Source organism: Musca autumnalis, unplaced genomic scaffold (assembly GCF_047663935.1).
Source record: "Musca autumnalis isolate F117 unplaced genomic scaffold, ASM4766393v1 scaffold_5, whole genome shotgun sequence".
Classification (NCBI taxonomy): Eukaryota; Metazoa; Arthropoda; class Insecta; order Diptera; family Muscidae; genus Musca; species Musca autumnalis.
In genome coordinates this window covers 26,311,345-26,333,336 of record NW_027412088.1, presented here as the reverse complement: position 1 = coordinate 26,333,336, position 21,992 = coordinate 26,311,345, and the positions used below count along the sequence as shown (strand labels likewise).

The 21,992-nt window shown below is 39.9% G+C and overlaps 2 protein-coding genes across 3 annotated transcripts in view; one reads left to right on the top strand and one right to left on the bottom strand.

The window, feature by feature from the left end:
• LOC141405572 (uncharacterized) overlaps positions 1-21,992 on the bottom strand; it is a 396,796-nt gene that overhangs the window by 304,722 nt on the left and 70,082 nt on the right. Inside the window, exons 1-2 of one of the 2 annotated variants that reach the window (XR_012413229.1) lie at positions 18,328-18,384; positions 8,721-8,752 (exon numbers count right to left, since the gene is read on the bottom strand). The gene's annotated coding sequence lies outside the window, so the exon portion shown is untranslated. Of the gene's footprint in view, positions 1-8,720; positions 8,753-18,327; positions 18,385-21,992 lie in introns of those variants that run through there. The other variant, XR_012413228.1, reaches the window with a different exon arrangement.
• Positions 1,534-21,992, top strand: part of LOC141405568 (solute carrier family 35 member F5) — a 32,421-nt gene continuing 11,962 nt past the window's right edge. The window contains exons 1-3 of the mRNA XM_073990072.1: positions 1,534-1,856; positions 18,420-19,134; positions 19,206-19,346. Coding sequence (XP_073846173.1) covers positions 19,045-19,134; positions 19,206-19,346 — 231 coding nt within the window. The 5' untranslated portion in view covers positions 1,534-1,856; positions 18,420-19,044. The remainder of the gene's footprint in view (positions 1,857-18,419; positions 19,135-19,205; positions 19,347-21,992) is intronic.

Here is a 21,992-nt window from a genome sequence, read left to right as displayed (position 1 = left end):
AGATTGGAATATAACCTGCCCATTGAATCTTCGGATCGTCAAGTTTTATTTGCTGTCCCAAAAAATGATAAGTTCGGTGGAATTATTTTTTGATGATGAAGAAAATATACAGGACATTGCATCTATTAGAAGAAATTTGAGGGACAAGTCGAATCCATTGGAATTGCCATCTGCACTGTAAGCTGATGATCATGTGGAAAGATCTGTATAATCAGTAAATTATCTCAGGTTTAAGGCATATTTTGGATGCCAAAGGATGCCGTAGTTTACGTTGTGGAAACGTTAAAGGATGACTTCAAAGAAAGTTACAGATCAACAGGAATACCCCCACTTTTAAAAGTGTGCGCAGCGTTGCGATTCTTGGAGGACGGAAGTTTCCAAAAGTCCCATGGCAATGATTTCAACAATTGCATGGCTCAATCTACATTGTCGAGAGTATTGAAAGAAGTTGTCCACTTGATAGAGGACAAATTGTGCCAAAATTGGATCGTTTCGAAGTTGACAGAGGAGGAAAAAAGGCAAAATAAAAACCATTTTTATTCAAAAACGAAATTCTCTGGTGTAGTTGGCTATATAGATGGAGGATGTTCGTCATTTGTAATTAAACTGAACCTACTGTATTTGTCACCAAATTCATTTGCAAAAGATTTGCTGCTGTCCGCTCCAAAGGCGATAAATTCACTTATTTTGATGGACCACCACCACGTTGAAGTTTATTTTATTTTGAGGCATTTTCTTTTTCAACTTTGCTTTAAAGTGAATCCAGACTCTGCCACTCTTCAGGTGTTCGTGTTAGAGGTTCATGGCTGTTTAAACTGTCCGAAATGGACCTCCACGCTTCATCCGCTGTGGATTTTCACTCAGTTTATCAATTAATATTTCGAACTGGTGCTTTGTCGTTATTTTCACCATATTGATACACAAAATTAATTAATGATGCAAAGAATCAATAATTGTTAACAAAATGTTTATTTTTCCTTCTATTTTACTTCTTGTTTCTTCGAAAATGTTCACTGCAACTGAAAATTGGTGGTTGCTGAAAAACAGCCGCTTCGTCAACTGAGATTCGCAACTTCAGTTGAGAGTTGCCATACGTGGATCAATTTTGACAACTGGCAACGCCACTCAACGATAATTGTTATCGACGATCGACCCCTTAAAAGTTTAATGAAATTAGGCGTTCTTAAATCGAATTCCCCACTACAGCAATTTTATGATTTAACTCTACTATGGAATTCGATCTAGAGACGCATAATTTCATGCAAATTTTTCAATGAAATCACTCTAGTGTGGACCGGGACATAGGAATAGATGTACTCCAACGGCAAATGTACTGTACACTTGTAGTGATTCAACTGCATTCCGCGGATGCAAACTTTTTGCTGGGTAGAAAAATATGTACTATGCAAATTTTTGCTGGGAATTGCCCATAAACTGCACAACAGTGTAATAATAGTGTTGTCACAATAAAAAAACTATGCGAATGATTACTTTTGGTGGTGGTATTGAGTACTCACATCTCAACCACTAACTGTCATTTGTTCAACACTAGTATAGGGGGTATGTTCAGTGACATCTAAAGTATTAGTTGAGAGAAATGTAAATTTTAATGAAAATTTACACAAAAAACGGAAAATAATAAATAACTACCGCAAAAGAAGAAATTAAAATATAAAAAATCTTGAATAAATTACCCAAAATACTATTTGTGAAACGTGTAAACCGAAAATTCACCGGGAAGAATACATATTGCCGTCTGTCTGTGTGAGTTCGTGAGAACACAAAAAAGAAAACGGAAGAGAAGAAGTTCGGGAAGTAATAGCTTACATTAAACTTTAGTGGCTTTAACATCAAAGGTAAATAGTTTGCTTCTTCCAATAAATACATTTGTGGTGATAGTTGTTGTCAATAAGTGAAGAAATCAAGATCAAAAAATATGAAAATGAAATAATGAAAATGCAGCCAGTCAGTCAAGTCGGTGGTTGACAAAACAAAATAATAACAACAACAAACATTATTATGCCAGATACAAAACCCCCTGCCTACGGATGCATTGTTTCGTGTGCATGTATGAGGGCGGTTAAGAAATGTTGGTTGGTGTTTGAAAAAAGTGACTGAAAATTAACATTTTCTGTGGTAGTTCCATATTAACATGGAGAACAAAATGATAAACAACTTCGTTTTATGTTTAAACCTTGGATTGTTCTCTAATGTTGTTCATTGATAGATAATTTTGTTTATTTTGTCTTCTGTCAATAGAAGACTTTCTATAGTAGACACAGCATTTCACCTTCCCTAGACACAAGCATTCTATATACATATACAAGGTCGTCTAGAATTGCTCTATAGATAGAAGACCTATAGGTCGCCTATACATAAAAGCTCTTCTAGTAGTCTTCTAAAGATACATGGAAGACACTTTATTTCCCTCTCATATCTTTCCTTTACCGACAGTATTCCGAAAAATATGAGATAATTACCACAGATAGTGCTTTTTATGCTGATTGAATACTTCCCGAGATATGGGCCTCTGAAGTTCTGAAAATTCCCTTGTTTAAAGGCCGGCTACTTAGAGAAAATTTTTAATTTAAAAGAAAATGTTGTTCCCGTTCCCGAGATTGGCTCCTGTCCATAGTAGAAAGTCTTAAATCCCCGGCCAAAGGCCGGCTATTAAAAACAACTTATGATTTTTCAAAAAAAAAAATTGCAAACTGTCGGTAAAGGAAATTTGTTCCATTACCCCAAACAAATTCTATTCTCAATCTTGACATTACCCGCAGGATTCAATGGCACGTTATCAGTCACAACCCCTACTCTTTCTTGGCGATGTATTTTTTAAATAATAATTATTAAAAAAATAATATCAATTTATTATTTGGAATTATAAAATATTATTAAATTACCTTTTGCCCTAGTATTGCATTGCAGGCATCCTCAATAAACCATTGAAATGAGAGGCCCATCCAGAGATAAACAGGTTAATCACCATATTAAGAACTAGATTCCCCGGTTACTGATATTTGTCCCTTTATAAAAGGTCATTAACCCCGTATTAAAGATCATTGACCCCAGATGAAAGGCAATTGGTCATTGACCCCTTATAAAAAGGTCATTGTTCTCAGATAAAAGTTCAGTAATCTTGGATTAAAAGTCATTGACTCCGGATGAAAGACAATTGACAATGTTTTTAAGTGTCTTCTATCTTACAACACCCACGATGCAGGATTCAAGGTCATGATCCACATTTCCCATAATTACTGTATTGTACGATCTCGGCTTCAGGTCCTTTCGTTGTTGTTGTTGTAGCAGCATTTAAACCTACGTAGAAGCATAGGTTTCGTCGACAGCAAATGTGATTGTTTAAATGTCTACATAGCTGGACTAGTGCAATTATTCCATCTGAGGAATATGAAAATATCCGCCGCTAAATTCACGGCCATACTTTTCACCACTTGGAAGGCTGAAATAAACCTCCCACTCAACATATTGGCCGATGGTGTACTGATTCCGACTACTAACTACCCCAAAATATTGGGTGAACCGTTCGATAGCATCTGAGAAAAGCTCAGCAAAACAAAACGTTGTTGATGTACCAGTACCAGCTTGGGTGTTATCGTCGTAAGAATACATGATACATCTTCGTGATCTAGATAAGGGGAGGGATGTCCAAAGGCACAAGCGAGATCCTCTAGTTCAACAAGCCTTTCAGAAAGGTAAACACATGTGGTTTTGACTCAATTGATACCCTGACTATACAATTCGTATTGGTCCCGAACAGCCCTGCATGTGGACTGGGACCGCACGATACGCTGTATCGGTTTAACTGCCCAGCTAAACCCACTCAACTGTCTCCTGATTCTTTATGTTGTTGTTGTTGTAACAGTGTTTTATTATTATGTTTGTATGTTCGTTCTCCTGTTCAATCTGGCTCTGGGTCTATCTCCAGTTCCAGGGAAGTGGCTACTTCGATGAGATGTAACCACAGATCCACTTGAGTTAGATGAGTAGGTTTGGCGGGGCAGTTGAATAGGTGCTTAGTATCTTGCGGGCCCATGCACTATACTGGGCAGATGTCTTGCCCGACGCGATCGATTCCCGCCCAATAGGAATTTAGGCGACTGCAATATCCCGAGCGTAATTGAGCCAAAACTACTCTGGTTTTTCGTGGCAGCTGACGCTCTTCAGCTGCGATAGATGGGGGATGTGCGCCGATGACTGCATTCACACAATGATTTCTTATGGTCTTAGCAACTGTGTCCGTGTGAATACTGTTCAAACCTGCCTGATATGCCTGTTTATCTAGAGTTTTTCTCCTATATTGTTGGACCTCCGTCTCTAGAGCATGAATATTCTTCTTGATATGCCTGGGTTTATCAGAGGCCAGCAGATGGTGAATGGGATAGCTCTCACGGTAACACCCGGGCAAGTACTGCAACGATAGCATCTCATTATGTTGTCGTTCCAAAATAATCTTTGCTTCCTCATGTAGATGGTCCATTGTAGATTTGAGGAGGCACCCTGTTGCTGTTCTCAGGGCGGCGTTCTGACAAATTTGAATCTTATCCCACTGCGTGTCACTTAAATTCGGGGACCAAACTGGCGCCGCATAGCTTACCACAGACCGACCTATCGCTTTAAACGTGGTGAACAAGGTTTCTTTATCTGCACCCCAAGTGCTGTCGGCTAGGGACTTGAGGTCCTCGTTCCTACATTTCGGTTTATCACAGATAGCTGTGGCATGCGAGGACGACGTGAAAGTGTTGTCGAATGTGACCCCTAGAATTTTGGGGCAGTTTGTGGTCGGAATTCTGCTATCATCGACCCTGTTATTCAACTCTCTTCTATACTGCGTCGTCCATGTAGTGACCGTCGATTTAGTGGCGGATATCTGCATATTCCTCGCGTGGAAAAAGGTAGTAAGATCGGTTAAATAGGAGTTCAGTCTCTCACAGATGTCATCAGGGTAGGTACCTGACGCCAGGATCGTACAATCATCCGCATATTACGATCTCAATGCCGTCTGGAGGGGGCGGAATACAGGAAAGGTAGAGGTTAAACAGTTCCGGAGATATCACCCCTCCTTGGGTAACTCCCTGTTTCACTCTATGAGGCTTGGATTTCTTGTTCCTGAATTCCACATACGACTGGCGACCACACATATAGTTGATTATCCAACGTTTCAGACTTGGCCGGAGGTTTGTCTGCTCGATGTCCTCGAACAGCGTGGAGTGCTTGACAGTATCAAAGGCTTTTGATAAGTCAAGTGCCACCATCACTGTTCTATCACACGGCCATTCCTGGTCGAGTCCTCGACTAATATGTGTGGAGATGGCGTGCAGTGCTGTTGCCGTGCTGCGCTGCTTACGGAATCCATGCTGATGATCGGCAACTTGATAGCTATTTCTAATGCTGGGGAGGACTAAGACCTCAAGGGTCTTCGCTACAGGTGACAAAAGCGAAATCGGCCTGTACACGATTCACCTTTGCTGGCATCCTTGTCTGGCTTCAGTAGCGGGACCACCCTGCCCATTTTCCAGACTTCGGGAACAATAAGGGTGGTTAGCGACAGGTTGAGAACTTTAGTGAGATACTCCACTCCCGGCTCATCCAGCTCTTTCAACATTACCATGGCCCAACGCTTTGGATGATTTAGCGTTCCTGTTGGCATTCGCAACATCATCCGTTGTAAACTGTGGTGGTTCATGCTCGGCAGGAAGAGATCTGATGCGACGTAATACTCTCCTCTTCGCTCTGTCACTCTCGGGGTGCTAGACAAACTGATTCTGATTCCTTATTCTTTATGGACGCAGCCAGTTAAGGTTGCGGAATTTTTGAATCTGGATAAAAGATATACGAACGAGTATATTTGCAATGCTACAATAACAAACACCATCCATTTCATGATTTCCATCGATGACTGCGGCAAGATATAACTTAGACCTCTTCTACCCTCTCTTAGGCTGATTGTTTTAATTTTTTTTTTTTTTTTTTTTTTTTTGTAACTTATTTTGCAAAATTTGTGTCAATGAGATAAAGTTGTTAATTATTTTGTGTACTTGAGAGACCATGTAAACAAAGATGTTGCTATTAGTGTTGAAGCTTTTATTGCTTTTTTCGAGAACAAAAATAAAAACAATGGATTTGTTTAAATAAAACATCAACAAGATTAGAACAGCAGCAGCTACTGGAATAATACGATGTGGTGACTTATCTAAAGGGGAAGCAGTGTGTGTGTGATGCAACAAAATAAATAAATTGTGGACAAAAAAATTGAAACTCTTACAGTAAAAAAAGCTTACACAGAATATGTTTGCATGTGGGGAAAATCTATTTCAATCACATCAAGACATGCTGCATGGGTGCAATAACCAACCATTGAATATGGCAATGTGTATTGTGTGAAGGCCAGACAAAATATCTCATCCCCCTTCCCTAGCAATTAACAATTATTTTACACAAATTTCCACTTTCAGAGACACAATTAGCTAAACAATTATTCTTTTCATTGGCGTCACTAATCAAAATGCGCAGTGTATTACGGATACTTACGGCCTGTTCTGCAATAAAACCTCTGAAAGTTATTGTTTATATAAACATATACAAACAAATTGTATATACAATTGTGTAGGTTTATTTTCCTTAATTGATAACACAATACAAGAAAGAAGTAATTGTTTATATTTTGTATTTAATGACATTTGCATTTGATCCACAGACATACTTGAGTGACTTATGCATTTAGGGAGAGAGGAGAAGGAGTAGTGAAAAGGCACAAACTTTTTTATATTTTCTTTTATTTTAGTAACAAAAAAATGGAATACCCAAATCCCTTTATCGCGTTATCAGTCATAGACATATTAAAATATTGATAAGTTTTAACACACAATTCAATCTATAGAGACGTCAATATTTTAATTGAATTAGAGATAACAGTAGTGATTGTTGTTGTTATTATTATTGGGCATAATGAATAGTGTGCTCAAAAGATTATATGCATGTTGTGTGTGTTATAATAATGAATGGGGGAAAGATAGTTCACTTGTCTTATGATGAACATGATAACCTAATGTTGATGATACCCCAGATGATCAATCTAAATAGCATTATTATAAATTAAACAAGTAAAAAGTCGTTAAGTTCGGCCGGGTCGAACTTTTTATACCCTCCACCATAAAATAGTCTTAATTAAAATTGAATAATTAGGGTCCTTTCACAATTTTAGGTGGAACAACTTTTCGACAATGGATAGACTCCTACTGCATCCCAATTTAAGCAATTACACTGTGAACACAAATGTTGGGGCAGAGATAATTCCTTTTGGAGATGAAAGCCCCGAAGGACAGATGCGCCGTGAGTCGAACTCCCTCTTTATGGCGTGATGAAGTTTTTGCAAGAGACCCTGTAAGCCATCATGAATTAGCATTATATCTTTGTTTGTTGTTTTTGTAGAGCACTTAAGCAACAGTGAACAAAGATATAACGCTAATTCCTCATGGCCCACAGGGTCTCTAACAAAAATTTCATCGCGCCATAACGCGGAAGTTCGACTCACGGCGGATCTGTCCTTCGGGGTTCATAATATACTCACCAAGGCCTTTCTTCCCCAAGAGGAATTTTCAGTGCCCCAGACTTTCACCTCCATTTTGTTGCACAGTGTTATCTAATCTAAAAAATGTGTTCAGCTAGGTGAAAGGTACCACCTACGGGGCTATATCAGTCAACCTATCTTTAAATTTTTTGGCGGAAACGTTTTATAGCTGCAGGGAACTTCAAGAGTCAAATTGAGGGTAGTTTCATCAAAACAATGTAGACCCTCAAAAATGGACCAATGTTGACGAATTTTAGTGAAAAAATTTCGTGACCACTGAAAAATCCCGAAAATCGGGAGGTACAGTTATATGAGGGGATATACCAAAACATGGACCTATATTGACGATTATTTTTTTGAATAGACAAAATTGTAGCTAAAATTCTCAAAATACCGATCATTACAGCTAGTTCGGTTAAAAATTGCAGCTAAAATTCTCAAAATACCGAAAATCGGGAGGTACCGTTATATGGGGCCTATACCAAAACATGGACCTATGTTGACGATGCTTGGTGAAGATATTTCATGACCACTGAGAACCTAAAATGTCAAATTGCAGATAGTTCGGTTAAAAATTGTGGCTAAAATTCTCAAAATACCGAAAATCGGGAGGTACCGTTATATGGTGACTATACCAAAATATGGTCCTATGCCCATATCCTTTGGGATATAAGTTTGTTGATCACTAGGAACCCTAAGTGATAGTTCAGTCTGCAAATGTGGCGAAGAACGTCAAAATACCTCAAATCCGGAGGTACCGTTATATGGGGGCTATACCAAAGAGTGGACCGATATAACCCATCTTCGAACTTGACCTGCCTATGGAAAAAAGACCCTCGGGTGCAAAATTTCAGCACTCTATCTCAATTATTGCGGACGCTTGAGTGATTACAACAGACGGACATGGCTAGATCGTCTTAGAATTTTATCCTGACCAAGAATATATATACTTTATAGGGTCGCAAATGATTAATTCGATGTGTTACAAACGGAATGACAAACTTAATATACCCTCCATACTATGGTGGAGGGTATAAAAATATATTTTTATTAATTATTATCTGCTTTAGTCAACTATGTCGTACTATTATCCATATATAGAATTAATATTTCGAAATTTCACAATACTTACCAAATATTGGGAATGCATTGTCTCACAAGCACCTGAAATAAAAAAAGAATTCATTTTAGGAAATCAATCAATTAAAATAAAACTATATTCAATAAAAACTTTTACATTTTGAAAAAAATCTTGGCGCTATGTGGGTTAAGACAGATCATTTATATAATTAGAACAACTTTTACAAATATTCTGTAGGCATAAGAGCTTCCATAGATCTTCTACAGATTGAAACCCATTAAAGAATACCGTCTGTAAGTCTTCTAAAGACAGAAGATGGCCTTCTAACAGTCTTCTTAAGACGAAAGACCTTCAATGACAGAAATCTATTAAAGACGGAATACCGTACTATCAACCTTCCATAGACAGGAGACTTTTTATAGGTCTTCTATTGATTTCAAGGTCCATAGATCTTTTAAAAACAGAAGATTTCCTCTATAGATGAACGTCCTTCTAAAAGTTTTCTTTAGGCGGGTGACTTTCCATCGAAATTTTTAAATGAAAATAATTAATAATTTGTTCAGGTCTATATGAGACATTCTATATAGGTCGTCTATACTTTGAAGACCCCCTCAGAAATCTACTAATAATAGAAATGGATTTATAGAATTTTATATAATATCTTCTATTGGTCGAGAGACATAAGTCTATTCTCAATCTTGGGATATCCACAATGTAATATTTAATGTCACGATTCCAGTCACTACATCTACATGGATGGTCCTTCGTCGACCAGACAGCCTTTCGAATCAGTAGACATGTGAGTGGGTTTAGTGGGGCAGTTAAATACATAAAGCGTATCGTGCCGTCCCAGTCCACATTCAGGGTATGTGTTGGATATCGTGCTGTATACGTGTTTGCCTTAGCAGTTGGCTTCTGCTTCTCCGAGTACGACATTCAAACTGTACCTTTGTAGTGCGCAATTAGATCAGTCTGAACGCTATCCAGGACTGTCTGATAGGTTCGTTGACCTAGTTGTTGTTGTTGTAACACTGTTTTATTATTATGTTTGTATGTTCGTTCTCCTGTTCAATCTGGCTCTGGGTCTATCTCCAGTTCCAGGAAAGTGGCTACTTCGATGGGATGTAACCACAGATCCACTGGAGTCAGATGAGTAGGCTTGGCGGGGCAGTTGAATAGGTGCTTAGTATCGTGCGGGCCCATGCCGCATACTGGGCAGATGTCTTGCACGGTGCGATCGATTCCCGCCCAATAGGAATTTAGGCGACTAAAATATCCTGAGCGTAATTGAGCCAAAACTACTCTGGTTTGTCGTGGCAGCTGACGCTCTTCACCTGCGATAGATGGGGGATGTGCTCCGATGACTGCATTCACACCATAATTGCTTATGGTCTTAGCAACTGTGTCCGTGTGAATGCTGTTCAAATCTGCCTGATGTGCCTGTTGATCTAGAGGTTCTCTCCTATATTGTTGGACCATCGTCTCTAGAGCATGAATATCCTTCTTGATATGCCTGGGTGTATCGGTGGCCAGCAGATGGTGATTGGGATGGCTCTCACGGTAACACCCGAGCAAGTACTGTAACGATAGCATCTCATTATGTTGTCGTACTGGAAGAATCTTTGCCTCCTCATGTAGTTGGCCACCGTAGATTTGAGGAGGCACCCTGTTGCTGTTCTCAGGGCGGCGTTCTGACAAATTTGAATCTTATCCCACTGCGTGTCACATAAATTCGGGGACCAAACTGGCGCCGCATAGCTTACCACAGACCGACCTATCGCTATATACGTGTCTACATGGTTTCTTTATCTGCACCCCAAGTGCTGCCGGCTACGGACTTGAGGACCTTGTTCCTACATTTCAGTTTATCGCATATAGCTGTGGCATGCGCGGACGACGTGCAAGTGGTGTCAAATGTGACCCCTAGAATTTTAGGGCAGTTTGTGGTCGAAATTCTGCTACCATCGACCCTGATATTCAACTCTCATCTATACTGCGAGTGAACAGAGTGGCCGTCGATTTAGTGGCGGATATCTGCATATTCCTCGCTTGGAAAAAGGTGGTAAGATCGGTTAAATAGGAGTTCAGTCTCTCACAGGGTCATCAGGGTAGGTACCTGACGCCAGGATCGTACAATCATCCGCATACGTTACGATCTCAATGCCGTCTGGAGGGGCGGAATACAGGAAAGGTTAAACAGTTCCGGAGATATCACCCCTCCTTGGGGAACTCCCTGTTTCACTCTACGGGGCTTGGATTTCTTGTTCCTGAACTCCACATACGACTGGCGATCACACATACAGTTGATTATCCAACGTTTCAGACTTGGCCGGAGGGTTGTCTGCTCGATGTCCTCGAACAGCGTGGAGTGCTTGACAGTATCAAAGGCTTTTGATAAGTCAAGCGCCACCATCACTGTTCTGTGGAGATGGCGTGCAGCGCTGTTGTCGTGCTGTGCTGCTTACGGAATCCATGCTGATGATCGGCAACTTGATAGCTATTTCTAATGCTGGGGAGGAATAAGGCCTCAAGGATCTTCGCTACGGGTGACAAAAGCGAAATCGGCCTATACGATTCACCTTTGCTGGCATCCTTGCCTGGCTTCAGTAGCGGGACCACCCTGTCTATTTTCCAGACTTCGGGAACAACGATGGTGGCTAGCGACAAGTTGAAGACTTTGGTGTGATACTCGACTCCCGGCTCATCCAGCTGCTTCAACATTACCATGGAGATTCCATCAGGGCCCAACGCTTTGGATGATTTAGCGTTCCTGATGGCATTCGCAACATCATCCATTGTAAACTGTGGTGGTTCATCCTCGGCGGGAAGAGATCTAATGCGACTTAACACTCTTCTCTTCGCCCTGTCACTCTCGGGGTGCTCGACAAACAGTCGATTGAAGTAACTTGCACACCTCTTCGGGTCAGCCAACGTAACGTCGCCAAACGTGACTGAGGTCCTGTCATCCCTCCTTCCGGGGTTCGAGAGTGACTTAACCGTTGTCCACAATTTACTTATACTGGCTCCAATGTTGCAACTCTTCAGATGATTTAACCACTTGTTCCGCGTATGGTCGCCGACCTGCCTGTTAACTTCCAGACGAAGCTCATCACGCTCATTTGCTAATCCCGTCGCCTCTGCTGGGAAATTTGGTCTTACTTCGGGTATTCGACCAGCAGGTATATGGCGAGCGGCTGCAGCATTGATGATGTCTCGGAACGTCCTTTCCGCTACTCGAACATCAGAAGGATTGTGCAATTCTCTGAAGCGGTGATTGGTGAACTCTCTGAAACTAGGGTTTAGTGGGGCAGTTAAATACATAAAGCGTATCCTGCACTCCCAGTCCACATTCAGGGCATGTGTTGGATATCGTGCCGTATACGTGTTTGCCTTAACAGTTGGCTGACGGTCTTCTATTGCAATGGAAGGTGGTGCTCTTCGAGTATTCACACTGTACCTTTGTACTGCGCAACTACATCAGTCTGAACGCTATCCGGGGCTGCCTGATAGGTTCGTTGACCTAGATCATGAAGATCTCACTTGACGCGCCTGGGAGGGGCAAATTGTCCACTAGATGTGGCAGTAATGTTCATGACGATAACACTAATCCAGGTTTCCAGTTTAAGGAATGTGGCTGCTTCAATGGGAGCATAGCGTAGTTGAGCCAAAACTACTCTGGTTAGTCGCTGGCGTTGCTCAGCTGCTAAAGATGGGGAATGTTCTTCGTGGACCGTATTCATGCGATAGTTGTTTATGGCATCTGCGGGCTGCATCCGTGTAAATGCTATTTAAAGCTTATTTATGACGGGGTTCTCTCTTGTAACGCTAGACCTCTCTTTCTAGATCATGAAGGTCCCCCTGACATGCCTGAGTGGGGGAGTACATCCACCATATGGTGATTGAAATGGCGCTCACGGTTGCACCAGATCAAATAGTACAATAAAAGCATGCCAATATGTTTGCTGTACTTGAAGAATCTTTGTCTTCCCATGTAGATGGTCCCGTGAAAGATATGAGGATGCACCCTGTTTACATATGTACCATTCGTGTTTCCTGGGCGCTGGCGTTCTTCTACTGCGATGGATAGGGATGAACTGCATCTGTGTGAATGCTATTTAAACCAGCTTGATAGGCTTGTTGACCTAGGTGTTCTCTCTTGTAACGTTGGACCTCTCTTTGTAGATGATAAAGAGTCTGGGTGGGGTAGTCCTATCTACCATATGGTGATTGGGATGACTCTCACGGTAGCACCAGATCAAATAGTGCAACGAAAGCATGCCAATTGTTTGCTGTATCGGAGAATCTTTGTCTTCTCATGTAGATGGTCCTCTGAAGACATTAGGAGGTACCCTGTTTACACATGTACCATTCTTTTTTTCTTGGCAGCTGACGTTCTTCTGCTGCGATGGATGTGGGTGGTCTCAGAGTACCTAATTCACTTTGTATCCTTGTACTGCATCAGCATGAATGTTATCCAAGAATGTCTGATATGCTAGTTTGTACTTATAATTATACCAGACGTGAAGATCGTACGATGTATATCTAGAGGGTGTGGAATTTCAAAATTATGACAATTAAATAGTTCCGGAGATTTCTCTTCGCCTTGGGGAGCTCTGTTTTCCATTCTACGGGTCTTACGATTTTTCTTTCATAATTTCGGAAGCGACTGGGGTCCACACATAAGTTGATTATCCGAAGTTTCTAACACTGCTGGAGAGGAGAAGTCTTCTCTGTGTCCTACAACGAATTGGGGATGACTTTCATTAGATCAAGAGCCACCAAGACTGTTTGGTCTGTTCTGGTTCAATCCTCCACTGTCTAATTTCGTATATTCAACCCGTAGGTATGTAGCGAACGGCTCCAGTGGTGATTAGGTTCCGGAAAACTCTCACATCTGGCCGAGGATCTGAGGAAATGGGCTGCTCTCTGACCCTTGTCAATCGGGCGGCCAGAGATTATGAAGTCGCGTGGTTGGCTGATGGAGACGATGATAGGAAGTTGGTCTGTGACGAGCAAAATCGTTATTGGTTGCCATGACACATTATTTAACAGACCGGGTACCACAATAGTGATGTCTGTGCGAGCTGTGGCAATCTGCTCTTATCCTCGTAGGAGGAGCGTGTTTGTTTACAATGAAAGATGTGGAGCTGCTCGACCAGCGCTGTACGCACTTGGTCATTGCATAAACGGATACACATTAAGCGAATCTACCTCGGAAGTCCCACACTTTACTGATACACCTTCAAGCTCCAAAGAAATAGGTCTGTTGTATTCAGCAGACTGGTGTACAATAGGGCTATAACCAAAAAAATACCACGCCAGTAAAGTGTGCAGAAAGTTGTCCTGATAACGAAAACGTGCTTATACCCTCAGCATTTATGCTAAGGAGGGTATATACACTTTCATACGGGCAAAATGTGTCTCATCGAAATAATGGTTTTAGACCCCAACTATGTTTGGACGAAATCCGTTTCAGACAATTTGGAGTTGATTTAGCAATGTCCGTCCATCTGTCTGTCTGTCTGGAGCGCACGATAACTCTCGAATGGATCGACCGATTCGGTCCAAAATTTGGCTTTCGTAATATTTTGCCCAAACTTAGTTTAAGTTCGAAGATGGGCTATATCGGTCCACCCATTCCGGTACCTCCCCCACAAAAGTTCGAAAATGTTCGAAAAATTTGTGCGCACTATAACTCTTGAAGGGAGTGACCGATTTTGTCCATACTTTGTATAGCGTAAACTTTCTACCAGAGTAATATGAGGTTCCAATATGGTCTCAATAGGTCCACTCCTTCTGGTACCTCCCACACAAAATTTCGGAAAAGTTCAGTTTAGGGCCATATCTCGAATCGCTTTGATTTTTGTTGTAGCAACTTGTATTCACTGTCCCCCAATACGACGGTACAAGTTTCATCAGGGGCAAGTCCATATTTCCTGAGAAAATAGCCTGAAAGATGCAAAAAGCCCCTATGACACCGTGTGTAGCGGTTGGAGCGCAAGATAACTCTCGAACGGATCTGCTGCCGATTCGGTCCAAAATTTGGCCTTCGTAATATTTTGTCCAAACATAGTTTTAATTCGAAGATAAGCCATATCGGTCCACTCCTTCCTGTACTTCCCCACAAAAGTTCGAAAATGTTCGGAAAATTTGTGCGCACGACAAATCTTGAAGGAATTAGCCGATTTAGTCCACACTTTGCACATAGTGAAATTTCTACCAGACTTAGATGAGGTTCCAATATGAACTCAATCGGCCCACTCCTTCGGGTACCTCCCACACAAAATTTTGGATAAGTTCAAATTAGGACCTGCTCTGGAATCGCTTTTATTTTTGTTGCAACAGCTTGTATTCATTGCCCCCCATACGATGGTACAAGTTTCATCAGGGGCAAGTCCATATTTCCTGAGAAAATAGCCTGAAAGATGCAAAAAGAGCCCCTATGACACCGTGTGTAGTGGATGGAGCGCAAGATAACTCTCGAAAGGATCTTCCGATTCGGTCCATAAGTTGGCTTTCGTATTATTTTGTCCAAACATAGTTTTAATTCGAAGATATGCCATATCGGTCCACTCCTTCGCGTACCTCCCCCACAAAAGTTCGAAAATGTTGGGAAAAATTGTGGGCACGATAACTCTTGAAGGGAGTGACCGATGTAATCCATACTTTGCACATTCTAATATATCTACCAGATATATATCAGGTTCGAATATGGACTATATTTGTCTACTCCTTCTGGTACCTCTCACACAAAATTTCAGATAAGTTCACTTTAAGACCTGTTCTAGAATCACTTTGATTTTTGTTGAAGCGATTTGCAGTCGCTACCTCCATTACGACGGTAAAAGTTTTTTCTGGGGCAAGTCCATATTTCATGGGAAAACACCTCGAAAGGTGTAATATGTCACCATATGTGGCGGTCGGAGAGCACGATAGCTCTCGAACTGTTCAACCGATTTGGTCCAATATTTGGTCTTCGTCATATTCTATCCAAACTTAGTTTCATGGGACAATACCGATCCACAACTTCCGGTACTTCTCCCCAAGATTTGAAAAATGTCACAATGAGGCAACCAATTTGGTCCAAACTTTGGATCTCCTAATATTTTGTCAAAATTTTGTTTAACTTCTGAAATGGCCCATATCGGTGGTCCCTAAGGCTAGCTCCCACACAAAAGTTCAACATTTGTGTCTTAGTGCAGTTTATTCCTAATCCACATTTTTGTCGGCAAGTTCAGATGTCCAAAAAGGCCCACAAAATTCTGAAGAGACCGTAAATACATTCGATTTGTCCGTAGGTGAAAGTTTCACTTCACATTGTCTGAGGGTATATATGCATCTGTCGGCAAAGCTGACGTGACACTTTTTCACTTGTTATACCCTCCACCATAGTATGGCGGGTATATTAAGTTTGCTTTTCCGTTTGCAACGCATTGAAATAATCATTTGCGACCCTATATATTCTTGATCAGCGTAAAATTCTGAGTCGATCTGTGCACGTCCGTCCGTCTGTGGTAATCACTCTAGCATCCACAAAAATGGAGATAGGACGCCGAAATTTTGGGAAGATGCGTCTTTTGTTTGCAGGCAGGTCAAGTTCGATGATGGGCTATATCGGTCCACGTTTTGGTATAGCCCCCATATAACGGTACCTCCCGATTTGAGGTATTTTGAAGTTTTTAGTCACATTTTCAAACCGAATTAGTTATAATTTGACATTTAGGGTGCCTAGTGATCAGCAAACTTATATCAAAGGATATGGGCATAGGTCCATGTTTTGGTATAACGGCACCTCCCGATTTTCGGTATTTTGAGAATTTTAGCTACAATTTTCACCCGAACTAGCTGTAAATTGACATTTCAGGTTCTCAGTGGTCATCAAACTTCTCCACTGAACATCGCCAACATAGGTCCATGGTTTGGTATAGCCCCCATATAACGGTACCTCCCGATTTTCGGTATTTTGAGAATTTTAGCTACAATTTTCACCCGAACTAGCTTTAAATTGACATTTGAGGTTCTCAGTGGTCATCAAACTTCTCCACTGAACATCGCCAACATAGGTCCATGTTTTGGTATAGCCCCCATATAACGGTACCTCCCGATTTTCGGTATTTTGACAATTTTAGCTACAATTTTCACCCGAACTAGCTGTAAATTGACATTTCAGGTTCTCAGTGGTCATCAAACTTCTCCACCAAACATCGTCAACATAGGTCCATGGTTTGGTAAAGCCCCCATATAACGATTCCTCCTGATTTTCGCTATTTTGAGAATTTTTGCAACAATTTTTAATCGAACTAGCTATAATTTGACATTTGAATTTTCAGTGATCACTTAACTTCTTCACTAAAATTCGTCAACACAGGTCCATCTTTTCGTATAGGTCCTATATAACGGTACCTCCCGATTTTCGGCATTTTGAGGGTCTACATTGTTTGATGGAACTACCCTCAACTTAATTTGACTTTTGAGGATCTCTGCAGTTACAAAACTTTTCCACCACAAATTATAAAGATAGGTTGACACTTTGATATAGTCCCGTATGTGGTACCTTTCACCTGGCTGAACACTTTTTTTAGATTAGATTTGATAATTAGGAGAATTGGTGTATCTATCCATGGTCGAAAATTTTTTCCACCTAAAATTGTGAAAGGACACTTATTATTCCATTTTAATTAAGACTATTTTATGGTGGAGGGTATAAAAAGTTCGGCCCGGCCGAACTTAACGACATTTTACTTGTTTCAATTTCGATCCGGTCAAAAAAGTTCCCGCACAGCGATTTCTAAAGGGCCGTTTGATAATTTTTTCTTTATAAAAATAATGATTTAATTTTTTAAACAAACATTTTTGTTTAGACATGCTTTTTTTAGGTAAAATAAACGCTTAAGATACCGCGTTTTGGCGAACATTTTATATTAGACTTTTGTAAATGACCCCATGTTGAAGATTATATACCGTTTCAAAACAAAATAAATAGCTTATTTCAGAACGATTTCCTTGAATGCAATCGGTGCGGGAACTTTTTAGCGGTAAGAGAAAACTAACAACGCATTTCTTAATATTTATCCATGGTCTACAGGGCTATGGGTGGTATTTTTGATATTTGCAAAAACACAAAAAAGAAATAACCCTAGTGTACAAGAAACGTAATACGTTTATCGAACAGCCTATATCGTCGAACTTGTTCTAAGTTTGGAACAAATATTACGATGTTACCTAGGCCATCGCTTATAAAGTCGAATTGATTGGACCAAAAGAGAATAGCCCCTTCAGGAGTTTACGTGCGAACCTGGCAGCCAGAAAGACAGATGGTTTTATTGGGGTGTCCCTTTGGGGAACATACATAACCCTTTGAGGGTTACGTCTTTGGGCATTTCAGGTTACGATATGTATGTTTGTATATGATATTGCCACTGATCTGTGGTTCAATGAACACTAAATGAAAGAATCACTGTTAGAACTATGGAATACAAAAGTATATTCCATATTTTTAAGGGTGCAAAAAATGTCCATAATGCCGATATTGTCCTCCGACAAAACACAAAATTGAATATTAAAATTCTATGCATTTTCATGTCAATGTCATCGATGATAATTTAACAAAGCATTTGTAAAAGTATAAAAAATCAATAAATATTACTACTTTAATTACTTATTAAACGCCCGTACATGCTGCTGCTGACCCTTTACAACACAACCAAGATGCTAATAAATTTCCTTTCATTTGTTCTTTTTTCTTTGCAGTTTATTACAATTTCTCATTTAGCATTCATATGGCATATTAATTGCCATCTATATTGCTGGTAGTGGGGCCATTGGAAGAGGAGGTGTGTTGTGGAAGGCCGACGACAAACAAATTGGCATACAACAACTCAGTGTCTTCTTATCAAATGACAATTGTCTATTGTTGCTACTAATAGTCAAGAAGTCCTGTTGTTGTTGTTGCTGCCGCAGCAGCAGCAAGAGTGTCTTAGCAAAGTGATAAAATTCATAAAGTATTACACACACCCCCACCCACCCATTAAATAGAAGAAAAAGACAACGAAGAATCAAAAGGCGGCAACAATAGACGTCATTTGTTAAATGAACGGGGTGTAAATATTTGCCAAAAAAAAGAAAGAAGCCAACATTCACAAGGCAGCAGCAGCGATTCTCATGGAACTAAAACACTTTTAAGGCAACAAACAGAAACGACTATCCAAAACATGAAGTCCATACCAGGCCTAATACCAACGCAAATTGTTTAAACTCAGCAAAGCAAAATAAAGTAACCAAAGGAAGGCCCCCGTTTTTTGGGTACTAATTGCAAATTGCGTTTTATTTTTCGTTTAATCAGAGAAAAAAACGGGTCAGTACGACGAAATCCAAAATGTTAACCAGAACACAGAAGTTAATTTTGGGTGTTACCATACTCATAATGGTCGATGTCATTTGGGTAACTTCAAGTGAATTAACAAAGGTAATGTAGAAATTATGATGACGATTATTATTATCTTGAGATGTGATAACAAATTTTGCTTTCTATTGCAGTTTCTCTATGACGATGAACACTTTGATAAGCCCTTCTTTTGCACCTATTTTAAGACCTCCATGTTTACCATTTATTTGGTAATAATTGGCTTAATAGCTCCCTGGAAGGAGTCTTGTGATAGACAAAATGGCAACTATTCGGTAAGATATGTGTTTTTGGCTTTCAGGGAAGTATGGACTTTTCCAAAAATATAATTACACAATAGTAAGTGGGAGCACAGACAACCTGTGGTATAAATGTAAAAAATAGCCTTTAGTATCACTGTGCAACATTTTTAAGGTAATCTTGTGCGAACAATTTGAGCTGAGGATTTTTTGAAAATACAGACCCAAACGACAAAAATACTAGTTGGGTTTTGCTGTGTCAGATCCAGCTTGGAATTTATGGCCCCATCTAAACATGGTTAAATATTGAATTTTTAAAGCAATTCTGGGCTATATCTCTGAAACCTATGTTGATCTTCACCTCACCTCTGAAGCAAATTTATAGATAAGGGCAAGAATAAAATTTTTGTGGAAATAATGAACTCGAAAAACTACATTTATAGCCTCAAATTTTATAAAATATCGAAAATGTCCATAATTTGTATACATTTCGCACCATATCTCCAAATCCGTTATTTGTTTCTTAATGCTTTCTTTTGGAAAAATATTCGCTGGAATGAAATGCACAACTCTTCAGAACATGTCATTGTTGTAAAATGACACTTCGTTTTCAGTATATTTTTCCACGACGACATAATAAATATGTCAATGTGGTGAAATCCAAAATGCGAAAATAAGCAGTTGGTGTGAACTGTGTTTGAAATACGTGTTGTAAAAGATATTAAGCAAAATACGGCTGAAACAACATGAAGTAAGCATTTTAGAGTTTCAGAATGTTCTGAAGAATTGCTGAGAACTTTATTTGGAAGATTTTTGCAAAAGTTTACTTGGTTCAACTGCCAATAGTTTCGCCGATACTGACCAGAATTTCAGCAATTGTGTAAAATGTTCTATATTTTATCGATTTGATGCCCTAGATGGAGTTTTTCTTATGTGGTATATTCAATAGATAAGATCTACTAGTTTAGGTCTACAATATTGCCAAAGACAGCAAGGCCCAAATCGTAATCGTTTCTGAGATAAAGGCGCGATAAATGCAAAAAACCGTAGTTTTAGCCCGGTTTAGATGAGTCCATAAAACCCGAACTGGATCTGACAGGATAAAACCCTACTAGGGTTTTTGTAGTCTCAATATGTGCTTCAAAAAATGTATATTAGAAGTTGTTTGCATTTTCAGTGTTGCATAGTGTCAACTTGACTGACATATCATACAGCAGATTACACGAATAAAATATAATTTTTCACAAAAAAAACGCATAAAAATCAGTTGAAGAATCAGGTGTGCTGACAGCTGTGACTGTACAAAACACCTTTAGTAGAAGTGGTGGTCTAAATGAACTATTTATTAATAGATACCTAATTTAAAAAATCGAAGGTGACAAAAGAAGTTTTCGAAGTTTCCAGCGTACATTTTTTAGGTGTTTGTGGGGTACGTGTCATAAACAATGGGCTTAATTATCCCACTGACAGACCCAATCAACACAGTCTACACCAAACAAAAAAATCTTAATTCTCCTTATATTGGGTTTTTGGGACATTCGGATCATAAAGTATGGGGAATAAAGTTCTACAACGCCAATGTTCTACAAAGACCACAAAGACTCCTAAAATCTTTAGAGCGAGAGGTGTATGAAGAAGAGGTCCCAAATAGTGCAACATTTCGGCATACATATCTCAGGACGTATTGGCTTCCCCTAGCAAAACAAGTAAAAAAGTGTCAGTCGGCTTTGCCGACATAGGTATACCCTCAGCCAATGTGAATTGAAACTTTCATCTACGGACAGATAGAATGTATTTAGCGTCTCTTCAGAATTTTGTGGCCCTTTTTCAACATGTGAACTTCCCGACAAAAATGTGGATTAGGAATTAACACAAATGTTGAACTTTTGTGGGGGAGGTACCTTTAGGGACGACCGATATGGGCCATTTTAGAAGTTAAACAAAATTTTGACAAAATATTAGGAGATCCAAAGTTTAGACCAAATTGGTTGCCCCAATGTGACATTTTTTAAATATTGGGGATAAGTGCCGGAAGTTGTGGACCGGTATTGCCCCATGAAACTAAGTTTGAATATAATATGACGAAGATCAAATGTTGGACCAAATCGGTTGAACAGTTCGAATGCTATCGTGCTCTCCGTCCGCCACATATGGTGACATAGGGGTTTTTTACACCTTTCTGGCTGTTTTCCTAATAAATATTGACATTCCCCTGAAAAAAACTTTTACTGTCGTAATGGAGGTAGCAAATGCAAATCGCTTCAACAAAAATCAAAGTGATTCGAGAGCAGGTCTTAAAGTAAACTTTTCCGAAATTTTGTGAGAGGTAAGAGAAGGAGGAGACAAATATAGCCCATATTTGAACCTGATCTATATCTGGGAGATATATTAGGATGTGCAAAGTATGGATTACATCGGTCACTCCCTTCAAAAGTTATCGTGCGCACAATTTTTCCGAACATTTTTCAACTTTTGTGGGGGAGGTACCTGAAGGAGTGGACTGATATGGCTTATCTTCGAATTTAAACTATGTTTGGACAAAATATTACGAAGGCCAAATTTTGGACCGAATCTGCAGATCCGTTCGAGAGTTATCTTGCGCTCCAACCACTACACACGGTGTCATAGGGGCTCTTTGCAACTTTTAGGCTGTTTTCTCAGGAAGTATGGACTTGCCCCTGA